We start from the raw sequence: 13,135 nt of genomic DNA, 5'->3' as shown, positions 1-13,135 counted from the left end.
GAGCTTGGACCATGCAGGAGGCAGACCCCCAAGGCCTGGCTGGGTAGGGGTGCCCCTCCCCAAACTCCCCGGGATCATTTAGGGCTGACCGTCCCCGAGAGTAGCTGTGTGGGCTTCCTGGGGCTGTGCTGCTTGTGGTGGTGGGCAGGGGGCAGGTATGTGCTCAGTGCTGGGTGTGGACCTTAACGGCTCAGTGTCCAGGCCCTGCCCTCGGCCTTGGGCTGCAGTGACCCCCATCCCCACCCCAGTGAGGATCTGGGGAAGAGGAGGCTTCAGGGAATCCAGGCTGGTCTAGGTCCCCCTGGAATGGGGCATCTGGGTTACATTCTCCCCAGCCTTGGCACTTTGGGGGTGTGCAGGTGGTGGGTTTCTTGGGCACACTTAGGCCCCCAAGTAGACCTCCACCAGCACCCCGACAGAGTGCATGCGGTAGAAGACCCCCAGAGGCAGGCCGAAGTTGACGATGGTGAACCATGTCCGGTAGCCATAGAAATCCTTTTCCAGCCCGTTCTCAAACTCCGGGTGTATGCCAAAAGCGGGCATCATCCACAGCTGGGGAGGAGAGGAGGTTGTTGAGTGGGGGAGGGGCTCTCCCATCCCCCAAGGCCCTCAGCTCAGGGGAGGCCCCAGAACCTGCAGCTCCTCCAGCATACCCCCCACCCTAGCATCCCCTCACCCTTAGGCTTTCAGAACCAGCCCCTCTCCCCCTATATCCCCCTTACCCCATCCCACAGATGGCCTCAGCCCCCTCCTTGGCCTGCCTGGGGCCAGCCTAAACTCCAGCTGGATCCTGAGACCCCAGGCTGCCACCACCATGGTACAACTTGCTCCACCTGGGCTCCCCGGGCCCTCATTTCCATCACCTTTTTCTGCTCTGGGTTCATTCTTCCGCTGTCATGACTCTCTGCCCGCTCCACCCTGACCCTGCCTCCAGTCCAAATTCTGCCCGTTTCTCAAGGCCCAGATCAAACTTTCACAAAGAGTTCCTTGGCCACTTGGGCCCACACTTCCTTCTCTGAGCTCCGACCACACTTTAGGGCCAATTTATTACTTATGCTCTGTCTGGACCAGAGGTTTCAGCCTCTGAGGTGTTTCCAGCACAGTTATTACCAGCATGGGCTAAAACAACCTGGAGTTGTCCCGGGACTGCCACTTGCAAGCTTGTGGGAACACGGCAGGTCAAACAGCCTAAGCCTCAGTTTGCTCGTCTGTTAAATAGGGACAGTAATAGTGCCTGTTGCATGGAGTTAGTGTGATGATTCAGAGAGATGCACGGAAAGGTGGACTTGGAACTTAGCAGCCGCCGGGCACCGAGCAGTCATTGTCAATACCTTCCCCTAGAGATTCTTTAGAAAAACAGGCACCTTCTGACCTCTTCCTTTGACTCAAGTCAGTGGACCGTTAATTATTTGGTAATTCTCTAACTGGTCCCCCTGTGTCTCCTCAGCTAAGCAGTAAGCACCCCGAGAGTAGAAATCCTATATGTATGTTTGTAAATAGCACTTAGCTACATGCTTGGCACGTTCATTCATGCCAGGCACCTTGCAGGGAGCTGGGGGACACTCCCTACTCTCAAGCAGCATCAAGCTAGTTGGAAAGGGGCCTGTGTCCTTGACAATCAAAGGGACAAGCCAGTCGCCCTCGGGACAGTCAATGCACAATGAATGCACCTTGATGCATTCCTTTTTGAGTGAGGCTTTCTGGGGCCTCCTTGCCAGCTCCACTCCCATGCCTCCCGGCCCTGCCACTCACTGTGATATTGCAGAGGATGAGGAAGAGTGAGATCTCCTTGAGGGCCCGCCGCTTCCAGTTGAGGTGGCTGTAGGAGTGGATGTAGGCCCGCGAGGCCTGCCGCAGGTCCTGGCCCAGCTCCAGCAGGGAGCCCCTGCGGGGAGGCTCAGCCTCCCACTTCCCCGCCAGGCTCTCAGGAGCTGCACCCCAGAGTGGGCGCCGGTGCAGGCCCTCGATGATGAAGAGGTTCTGGGCTATGTGCTGCAGGATGAGAAGCAGCGAATAGGCCAGGATGAGGCGGTTGAGTAGCTCGTGGGGGCGAGTGGCCACGATGGCCACGATGGAGAAGTAGGAGATGCCCATCTGGCCCAGCGCCGCGCCCATCAGCAGCACCACGTCCAGGCTGCGGGTGGGGTTCTTGAGCGTGTCTAGCTCTCGCTCCTCCAGCCCATGGATGGCCATGCCCGCCAGGCACGCCAGGCTCATAATGGGCAGTGCGGCTGCATAGAAGGCGTAGTAGATGGTGAAGTACTGGCGTGCGATGGCAGGGCCACTTGCTTGGATCTGGAAGAGCACGAAGACGCACGTGCCTGCCACCAGGACCAGCAGGCCCAGCAGCGGCCCTAAGATGGCCCCGTGCAGGTGGAAGGGCGGGGTGCTGGGGTGGGAGCCTGTGTGGGGTGCCAGGCGGCGGCCCACATTCTTCCACATGACGAAGAGCATGCCACAGCAGATGAGGGAGTACTCGGTGCTGAAGGGGTAAAGCATCAGGTAGCCCTTCTGGAAGACCTCACACGTGGTGACGTTGAGGCACAGACAGGTGCTGGTGTTGTTGCCTGGGATGGGCAGGGCAGGAGGGGACAGATGTTCAGGTGGGCCTTGCTCTGAGGAAACCAGATGCACAAATCAAGCTGTTCACCTCCTGGATTATGGCAGAGGCAGAAGGGACCCAGCCACGCATTTTACAGATGTGGAAACTGAGGCCAACAGAGAGAAGCCAGAAATCACAAGACGGTCATTCTTTTTTTTTTTTTTTTTTTTTTGTGGGACCTTAGTTCCCCGACCAGGGATCGAATCCATGCCCCCTGCAGTGGAAGCGTGGAGTCTTAACCACTGGACCACCAGGGAAGTTCCCAGGATGGTCATTCCTTGACAAAGGGATTCTAGACCTCAGGTGCCAAGCTTAGGTAAAGCATTTGACACATGATGTCTTTGGTGCCAAATGTCACCTCTACAGATTACTTGCTGAGCACAAGGGGAAGCCTGTAACCTTATACTGGGAGGATCTGGCTGATACACCTGGACCATCAGCAGCATCCACCGTGGGGCAGACATCTTGCCTTGTGATGAGGTGCCCTGCAAAGCACACAGTATCCCCTGTGGAATGTTGGTGTCCAAAATGCTCAACCCAAATCTAATCAACACTTTGGTCCATACTTCCTGTTTCTAGGAAAAGCAGGGGATTTGGGAACAAGTCAAATGCCACCATGAGGAAGCAACCTGACAAATCTCAATGTCATTAGGGGAAAAGAGACTTAACTGAGCCACCAAATGTACTGCATGTTTGAACAAACCATCTTTAAAAGACATTTCATGGGCTGATTGGAGAAAGTCAAATATAGGTTGATACAGAGGTTGGGGAAGATGTTAAGGCATTTTGTTAGAAATTACAATGGCATTGTGCTAATGTAGGGAACTATATTATTTTAAAGACATGCATACTGAAATATTCTGGGATGAAATGCCAGTATTTCTGCAACGTAAGTAATTCAGCAAAAATACTGGAATGAATATGGCAAAATGTTAATAATTATTACATCTAGGTGACGGGTATGTCCTCTTCTTCTACTCATCTGTATGCTTGAATTGTTTAATAATAAACAATCCATGATGTCACTTGCCGAAAATTCTCTTTGCACAGGTCTTCTGAAAAATGGATCTGGAGCATAAAGAATGCCCACGGTATACAGGCATGCTGAGATTTATGCAATGGATGTGTGAATGCATGAGTCTGCTGGGAAAGCTTGGCTGTACACAGGTCAGGATGGTGATGCCACCTGGGGCGGGGGGAGGTGTATACATACAGGTGTGGCTGAATCCCACAGACAGAAATGTTCCCATGTAGGTTTACGGGACATGGCCTCTAAGGGCAGACTGACAGGTAGGGCACTGGGTACGTGGAACAATCCAGGGAGTTCTTTCTGCCCAGAAATCTTCTGTTCTTCCTTATATGTCCAGGTACCTATAACTGTGTTAGGAAGACATTCCTTTCGGTCTTGAAGGCTTTTTAGCTTCTTGCAAGTAAAATGCAAATACCAGGGGTAGAGTGCATACTTGGACTTATCAGTGAAGAGCTCAGCCAGGATTAGTGGTTAGCTTACTGATAGCTAGATGGATGCCTGGAGCGGGCTTGCAGAGTGCCAGCACCTGATGGGGCAGGCCCAGAATGGGGGCAGGATGGGTACCATTGGCAAATGTCAGTTAACGTTTAGTCATGATCTGGTCTCTAGAGCTTGCTCCCAACTCTGCAGAGTCATTGAGCCTCACCTGTTTGAGGGAGTGTAGCGTGCATGCATGTGTGTGTGTGTGTGTGTGTGTTTGTACATTCAGGGATCGGGGGGGCAGTCACAGTCTCCTCTGTACCTGAGAACTTTTCCATGAGGGCGCTGAGCTCAGTCTCGATCTCATGGTGCATGGAGTCGTTGGTGACGGCCAGAAGCCACAGCAGCAGATTCGTGGCCAGCGTCAGCATCAGGCCACACCTGGAGGAGGTGGTGCTACACTCTGCCACACAGCCTAGCCAGCTTCCCGGGTGCCCCATGTTCACCAACACTGCCTTTGGGGTGACCACTCTCTCCCAAAGCCAGATGCCATCTGCCATTAGAACTTCAGGAGGGGCAGCCCTAGGGGCTACGTGGGACCCATTCCCAGACTAACCGATAGCCCCAGGGCCACCCTATCCAGGGAAGCTGTTGGAGGCCCAGCATGAGTGGGGGACAGGGGTATCCCAGGAGTTGTTGAAAGGAGAGAAGGTGTCCGCATCTTACCTAGTGAAGTTGGTCTGGATCTGAACGCAGTCCTTAGAGTGTTTCCAGAGCACCCAGGTCTGAAAGAGAAAGGGTCTTGAGCCCAGGGGCTAGGGGTGGGGCGAAGGTTGGTGGTGGGACTGTGGGGCGTGTGTTCCAGTTGCGTGTGTGTATTTACAACGGAAGGGACAGTGAGGAAGCCTGGGTTGGATTCGTGGCTCCAGTGTTTCCTTGCTGTGTGGTCCTGGGCCAGTGGAAAAACATCTCTGAGCCTTAGTCTCCTTGGCTCTAAAATAGGACTAAAATGTCTATCAGGGGAATGCCTACTTATTGGGGCAATAAAAAGGATGATGCAAACAAAACACATAGCACAATGCCTGCAGATCAGGAACTCAGGAGGGAGTTGGAGATTCATTAAGAGTAGCTCTGGGGACTTCCCTGGTGGCATTAAGAATCCACCTGGGGCTTCCCTGGTGGCGCAGTGGTTGAGAGTCCGCCTGCCGATGCAGGGGACATGGGTTCGTGCCCCGGTCCGGGAAGATCCCATATGCCGCGGAGCGGCTAGGCCCGTGAGCCATGGCCGCTGAGCCTGCGCGTCCGGAGCCTGTGCTCCGCAACGGGAGAGGCCACAACAGTGAGAGGCCCGTGTACCGCAAAAAAAAAAAAAAAAAACAAGAGAAAAAAAAGAATCCACCTGCCAATGCAGGGGACACGGGTTTGAGCCCTGGTCCAGGAAGATCCCACATGCTGCAGAGCAACTAAGCCCGTGCGCCACAACTACTGAGTCTGTGCTCTAGAGCCTGCGAGCCACAACTACTGAGCCCATGTGCCACAGCTCCTGAAGCCCGCGCCCCTAGAGCTTGTGCTTCGCAACAAGAGAAGCCACCACAATGAGAAGCCCGCACACCGCAACAAAGAGTAACCCCCGTTTGCCGCAACTAGAGAAAGCCTGTGCGCAGTAACAAAGACCCAACGCAGCCAAAAATAAATAAATAAATAAGTAAATTTAAAAACCTTCTTTAAAAAAAAAAAAAGTAGCTCTGTAGGGCTTCCCTGGTGGTCCAGTGATTAAGACTCCATGCTTCCAATACAGGGGGCCCCTTGGTCGGGGAGCTAAGATCCCACATGCCGCTCAACCAAAAATATAAATAAATAAATTGTATTAAAAAAAAAAAAAGGAGAGTAGCACAGTATGTCCAGGGGATGTAGATTTAGGTACACACAGGTACGTACAGGCAAATGTATCTATAGGTGCCTGCGTTTCAGTAACACAGTGTGTGTGCTGATGCTGACACGTGTAGGTAGCATAGGTGTGGGCACAAAGAGGCCAGCATGTGGAGGGGCACTGTGGTATGTGTGTATACACTCTGGGCCGTGTAGGTATTTGCTGATGTGGCTGTTTCTAGGCATAGGCTGGGGTGTGTATGCATGCGGCGAGGGGGTGCGAGAGGCGGGTCACCTGGATGCCGATGAAGATGATCTCGATGGCCGGGAAGATGAGCTCCAGCTGTGACTTACAGTGGATGTGGCTCATGTCGTAGCCCACGCGGAAGACGTTGAGGCAGATGGTGCAGCTGCCAAAGAGCACCAGGGAGCCTGGCCGGGCCAGGGGGCCGTTGGCACCTCCCCTGGAAAGAGCCCTCCCTCCCCAGCCCTCTGCATCCACCCAGGCGCCCCGACACTCACCACGCACCCAAGCGGGTCCTGCGTGCGGGTCCTGGTGGAGCACGGCTTGCGGCCAGCGGGTGGTCCTGGTGGTGTAGTAGAGAAGCCAAAGGAGGGCCAGGGCCTTCAGCGTGGCCAGCAGAATCCACACATCCCCCAGGGTGATGGCCACGTTGTTGAAGATCATGCTGCAGATAAAGGCTCCACCCAGGAACACCATGTTGAGGGCCAGGAGCCCCGAGAAGAGCTGCCCGGCCTTCTGGGCCTGCCGGTCCTGGCGCAGCAGCAGTGAGAAGTGCCGCACCATCCAGGACCTCCTGAGGGGCGAGGTGGGGGCCCTTGTCTGCTTGGCCCCCGTGGCCACTTGGTTCTCCTTGGCCGGGGTCTCTCCAGTCTCCTGTGCTTCTGGAGAGGCCATGGGTGGAGCCTCAGTAGGGGCTGGGGAGGGAGACAGGGTTCTGGTTGGCTGCCAAGCCGTCCTGGGCTCAATTCCGCTTCTGCCTCTAACCGCTCTGGGACCTAGGGCAAGCTAAGCAACCTCTCTGGTCAGGATATTGGAAATAATAGCAGCTGCCCCATCTGCCTTACTGGACCCGAGAAGATTCAAACAGACCAGGGGATATGGAAGCCCTTTGTGCTCCACATAAACATAGGGTTTATTTCGACTGGCTTGAGGACCACCTTCCCCCCACCCCTATCCTCCTGCATCAGTGCTTGATCTTAAGGTGGAATAATGATGTCTGTCAAGGCAGCCAGGGGTATCTGCACAGTGCTTGGACACTGGGCAGTTTCCAAGGCTGTGACTTTTCACCACCAAAAGGCAGTTCGTACCCTCTGTCTTCTGGAAAGAAATTCACTCCTCAAGTCAGGGAGAGCAAGTAGGTGTCCTCTCTTGTTCTGACTCTGATTAGTTGGGCAGTGGTTGCTTAGAGTGTTGGGTTGAGAAGGATCCTGAGGCTGAGTGTGGGCTTGGTGGGAAAGAATGCTGTGATCTGAGATAATACTCTATTTTGGGTACATATGGGTGTATATAAAATTACTTCTTAAAAAAGTCTTTTTATTGAACTTGTTACAATATTGCTTCTGTTTTATGTTTTTTGATTTTTGACTGTGGGGCATGTGGGATCTTAGCTCCCTGACCAGGGATTGAACCCACACCCCCTGCATTCGAAGGCAAAGTCTTAAGCACTGGACTGCCAGGGAAGTCCCTAAAATTACTTTTAAAAGATCTAGAAGACACCCATCGAGTTCACAACAGGAGTTTCTTCTGGGGAAAGGAGGAGGGCACTAGCATTGGGAGAGGTTTAATGTTTTAGTTAAAAAAAACAAAACAAAACATTCCTGGGACTTCCCTGGTGGTGCAGTAGTTAAGAATCCACCTGCCAATGCAGGGGACACGGGTTCGAGCCCTGGTCCAGGAAGATCCCACATGCCACAGAGCAACTAAGCCCGTGCGCCACAACTACTGAGCCTGCGCTCTAGAGCCTGCGAGCCACAACTACTGAGCCCACATGCCACAGCTACTGAAGCCTGTGCTCTAGAGCCCGTGAGCCACAACTACTGAAGCCCGAGTGCCTAGAGCCTGCGCTCCGCAACAAGAGAAGCCACCGCAATGAGAAGCCCACGCACCGCAACAAAGAGTAGCTCCTGCTCTCTGCAACTAGAGAAAGCCCGCGTGCAGCAATGAAGACCCAACGCAGCCAAAAAATAAAGAAACAAGCATTACTTATGTAATTAAAGTTAATTTTAAAGCACATTAAAGGTTTAAGGAAAAAGTTCTGAGATTGGTTGACAATATCTGCCATGAGCATGGGACACATTGGGATGAGCATGAATGCCATGCCCTTGACTTTTTTTTTTTGGCTGTGACGCACAGCTTGTGGGATCTTAGTTCCCTGACCAGGGATTGAACCCATGCCCTCGTCAGTGAAAGCGCAGAGTCCTAACCGCTGGACTGCCAGGGGAAGTCCCATACCCTTGACTTTGATAGAACTGACTTCCATCTGTACCCTCCCTCCACTCCTTGAAGTCTCATGAATGTACAACTCAACATGGGGAATACCATTCTGACCCTTCTCTTTCCCTGAGTGTCTCCTGCTACTTTCTCACTTGCCCCAGGCTTTCACTCAGGCCGACCCCTTTGTTACCCTTCACTTGGACCCAGATCTTGGGTCACCCCATACCTGCAGCTCAGGACCCCTTCCTGGAGTCCAGCACACTTCCCCCATGGGCCCTTTGAGTATTCATAACGCTGCACTGGAGTGCAGGGATGCCCCACTGGTCTGGGTGCTCTATTTTATGCTATTTTATTTTTATTTTTTTATTTTTGGTACGCGGGCCTCTCACTGCTGTGGCCTCTCCGGTTGTGGAGCACAGACTCCGGACGCGCAGGCTCAGCGGCCATGGCTCAGGGGCCTAGTCGCTCCGCGGCATGCGGGATCTTCCCGGACCGGGGCACGAACCCGTGTCCTCTGCATCGGCAGGGGGACTCTCAACCACTGCGCCACCAGGGAAGCCCATGTTATTTTTTTTTTTAAGTTTACTTCTTTTTTAATTAATTAATTAGGCTGTGCCGGGTCCTTAGTTGCAGCATGGGGGATCTTTTTTTTTTAATTGCGGCACACAAACTCTTAGTTGCGGCACATGGGATCTAGTTCCCTGACCAGGGATCGAACCTGGGTCCCCTGAATTCGGAGTGCGGAGGCTTAGCCACTGGACCACCAGGGAAGTCCCATATCATGCTCTATTTTATTTATTTATTTAAAAAATTTTAATTTAATTTTATGTATTTTTTTATATAGCAGGTTCTTATTAGTCATCAATTTTATACACATCAGTGTTCATGCTCTATTTTAATTAGATGTGCTTTGCTGTGTCTCTCCCTTTGGACTCTGACCTTTAGACTATTCCCCTATGTAACTACCAGAAGACCCTCAGCACACTTGGCTCTAAAATGCAGCCTCTTCAGACCCCCATTCTCCAATGTGCAACCTGCCCAATATTTATACCTCCTAAGGTCCTCTTCTGGGGCAAATAGAATAATAAAACTTGGTACTCTTTTAAAGATTCTACCAATGACTCCCCCCTTCCCAGTCTTCCACGTCATTCTTGCTCCAGTTCTGTCCCCTCCTTCTCCAGCCCCCTTGTCACACTCTAGGCATCTGCTCCCCACATTCATCCAGGCCCTGCCAGAGGACTCCCTGTGTCTCGTGTAGCCTCGTGCCCCCCCGTCACTCCTGCAGCCTGCTCTTCCTTCTGTCTCTCCCGCTACCTTCCACCAATGGCTCTTGCCCATTCTCACCACCCATCTTAAGCGCTTCTCCTGGGAAGACTTCTCCCTTTGCCCAAACATCTATCGACAGCGGGTGTGCACTGCTGTGGGTGTGCCTGGTGGGCAGCGACCAGCTCCTGCTTACCTCATCCCCCGCATATGGCACAGGCAGGACACTGAACCAATGTTAGCTGACTGACTCTGGCATTTTCTGGGGAGATTTCAGCACCAGAGCCATGGACAGAAGCCCTTCCCATCAAACCCTTTGCATCCATCCTGGCCCAGTGGAGGCGACTTTCCAGATGATCTTGGTCTTTCTTCCCAGGCTCCCCCACCCAGGTTGAGCACATCTGAAGCTTACAGGGACACCTCCCTGCTCCTTTCCTCCCAAACCTGACTGCCCCATCTCGCCTTCCCAGAAGCTACCCCAAGGCAGGAGGATAGCCTAGCGCCGAATTCTGGCACTTACTACCTGTGTGATCTTGGTCAAGCTACTTAGACTCTCGGTGCTTCAGTTTCCTCATCTGTAAACAGATACACGACTATGGAATAGTACCCGTTACATAGTAGATGTTCAATAAAGATTTCTCGAATGAGTAAATGAAGGAATCAAGGCATAATACCTACCTGATGGGGATTTGTCAAAATTTAATGATTTAACACATGTAAATGCATGTAGAGACATGCCTGGCATAGAGAATGCTCTCAGTATTAGCTGTTTATGCATTTCCTTCCTGTTCAGCTCCTGGAGAGGCCGGAAGGGTCGGGATTATTGGTGAATTACAGGGGCAGGTTCTGATTGGACTGCAGGCCTAGAGAGGACGCTGGAGGACAAGGTCCTGTCCTCCAGGGTCCTCACCTTGACTATCTTCCCCGCCCCCACCCCCAGGGTCCAACCCTCCATCAACGGCTAGAGGGAGAGCTCAAAGTGGAGGATAGGGTCCTCCGCTGGGAAGGGTGCGGGGATGGGCAAGCAGGGGTCCCGGGAAGAGGGTGAGGGCTCCCTGACTGACAAGGAGGAATCCGCCATCCTCTGGCTCGACCCTCCGCGCGACGCCAGTTCAGGGGAGGGCCCGGACACCAAACTGGTTTGTGGGTCGCGATTAGCGCCAGTGATGAAAGCTGCAGAGCCGTCGGGGCGCGGCGCCTGGCCGGATCCGACGGATGCTGCTAAACACTGGTCGCGGAGCTACGGGATTTCTTTCCGAGCCACTCGAGGGACTGCGAGGCCTGGGGCAGGCACCACACGGGTGTCTCTGACTGGGCATCCCGGCAACCAAGCCCCATACCCCTTTTTCCAGCCGTCCGGGCTTTTAGCTTCTTCCTGGCTTCGGCGCTCCCTTTCCGCTGTGCGCGCTCGGACCCGGCTAAGGCGGGGGGTGCCCTGCTGACCCCTGCGCGCCCCCCTCCCGCGGAAAGAAGACGGGGTGCGGACCCGGGGTGGGGGCAGAGGGGAGCCGCCGTTCGGGTCACCAAGGGTTGACCTTCCTCCCGTCATCTCGCCCTCCCGCCCCAGTCCCTGCAGCCCCCGGTCTCTGACCCTGGCTTTGGGAGCGGAGTAGGTGTGAGTGTTGAGGATGGGCTCTCGGGAATGTTTCTCCAGGGGTCAGAGGGCGCTCCCGGCCGTAACGGCGCCCCCGGGGAGCCTTACCTGAGGCCTGGGCAGGCATCGCCGCCGGCTGACCACCGCACCGCGATCGTCTGTCCGGGTGAGGCCCCTGCGCCGGACCGATGCCTCCGACGCCCTCCCTCGGCGGGACTGCGCAGCCGCCTCTCGGGCTCCGCGGCCCATTGATTTTTCTGTTGACTTTGGGGCTCTCATTAATCCTTCGTTAATTACCCCGCCGGGGGCTCCCCGGACAGCTCAGCCAATAACCAGGCGGCTGGACAGGCGGGCGGGGCCGGAGGCGGTGCAGGCGCAGGGCGCTGGGTCAGGGGACCCACGAGCCGGCCCGCTTCCGGGGTAGATCGGGATGCAATGTCCTTAGGCCGCAACAAAGGCCGTGTAGGGTTCAGGCCACACTTGCCTCTGGCGGCCCAGCAGGGAATGGACCCTCCCCCACAGATCCGGGGTCACCTTCTCTTGTACCCCACGTAGCACCAGGCCCGGCCCTGCCGCAAGCTCTCTCCCTAAGGCAAACGTGAACTTGGGGCGAAAGAGACCCGGTTCTGACACGGCAGGAGGCGCCCCCTGCGGCCCTCCTCAGCTCTTCCTGCAGCCTCTGAGACCTGCCCACCTCATCGTGCTGGTGGGGTCCTGGCACGTCTTCCTCTAAAGTGCCCTGTGCCCCAGGTGCGGCTGCTCCCACGCTTCTGCACAAAATGCCATCTCCTCCCACCCCAGTCCCCACCCCAGCCTGTCCCCCTTCACCTGACTCGCTGGCCACCATTTCCGCCTCCTCTTCTAGCTGTTGGTGCCTCCTTTTCAATCTCTCTCTGCACCGTCTGACTTCCTCAGTCTCTCTGAGTCCATCTCTATATCCCCCCTCCCCACCTTCTTTTGGATCAAACCATTTTATTGAGGGGATTCAGAGACGGTCGAAGGACTGGGAAAACAGTGAGATCCCACACCCTCTGCCCTGCCAGGATCTCCCCAGCTTCACAGTTGCCCCGTCTCTATATCTCTTGTAGAGTAGAAGCCAGAGGGCTTTGGAGAGGAGCCTCAGGGACCGCAGGGAGTGGGGTTGTGGGTAAGAGGAGGCCCAGGGGGTGAGAATCTGTGCCACCCAAGCCCTGTTTAGCTATAACAGCCCTGTTATAAATTATGTTATAACAGCCTATGAATTGAAGTTGCGTTCCTGAAATGTTTCATTTGAAGGGAAAACAAAAGCTCTGATGCATGAAAAATGTTTGAAAATTATTCTCCTTAGCAGAAAGGCACTGGTTCCCTTTCGCTGTGTGACTGTGGGCAAGTCACTTTACCTCTCTGGGCCTCAGTTTTCTTCTTTGTAAAATCATAGTTGGATTAGGTGAGTCCTTCCTAACCTTTCATGTGTCATGGAACACATTAAAAAATGTATATGTCACCTGAGGATAAAGCGAAGAGGAAGGTGGCAGCCTGGGTACTCCACCCAGCCCCTCCCAGCCACCCCGGTACGAGTCTGTAACTAGTCTGTGACTCAGACTTGGCTCACCCACAGAAAAGCCTGAGACCTGAATATCTCCAGGGGCCCTTGCAGCTCCGACCCCAAGACCCCCTCCTGTGATCATCTTAGATGTGGCGGCTGAGACACGAAGTGGGCACAGGGTGGGGCAGGGAGAACATCAGGTTTATTGGTTTCCAGCTCCAGGGGGCAGCACTGGCCAGGGCACGGGGCTGGGGTAGGGGTGGAGCTAGAGTCTAGGACACTTCCAGATCTTGCCTGGTCCTAGAAAGGGTGCAGGGAGAGGTCCTCCTCCCCCGCTTGCCCCATGCCCCAGGGATATGCATGTCCTGATTGTG

At 54.3% G+C, this 13,135-nt stretch overlaps 1 protein-coding gene across 1 annotated transcript; it reads right to left on the bottom strand.

The window, feature by feature from the left end:
• Positions 1–381: 381 nt before the first annotated feature.
• On the bottom strand, positions 382–11,485 carry OTOP3 (otopetrin 3; the record flags this gene model as incomplete). Its single annotated transcript, XM_081218636.1, has 8 exons — positions 382–552; positions 1,753–2,567; positions 4,375–4,493; positions 4,779–4,837; positions 6,217–6,353; positions 6,444–6,934; positions 10,983–11,290; positions 11,345–11,485. 8 exons carry the CDS (start codon positions 11,483–11,485, stop codon positions 382–384), a joined length of 2,241 nt encoding a protein of 746 aa, XP_081074762.1.
• Between the last annotated feature and the right edge of the window lie 1,650 nt (positions 11,486–13,135).

The sequence above is a fragment of the Mesoplodon bidens genome (genome assembly GCF_964165515.1).
Source record: "Mesoplodon bidens genome assembly, chromosome: 19".
Lineage (NCBI taxonomy): Eukaryota > Metazoa > Chordata > Mammalia > Artiodactyla > Ziphiidae > Mesoplodon > Mesoplodon bidens.
The sequence above is the reverse complement of the archived record's forward strand: the minus strand, read 5'-3'. Positions and strand labels throughout refer to the sequence as shown.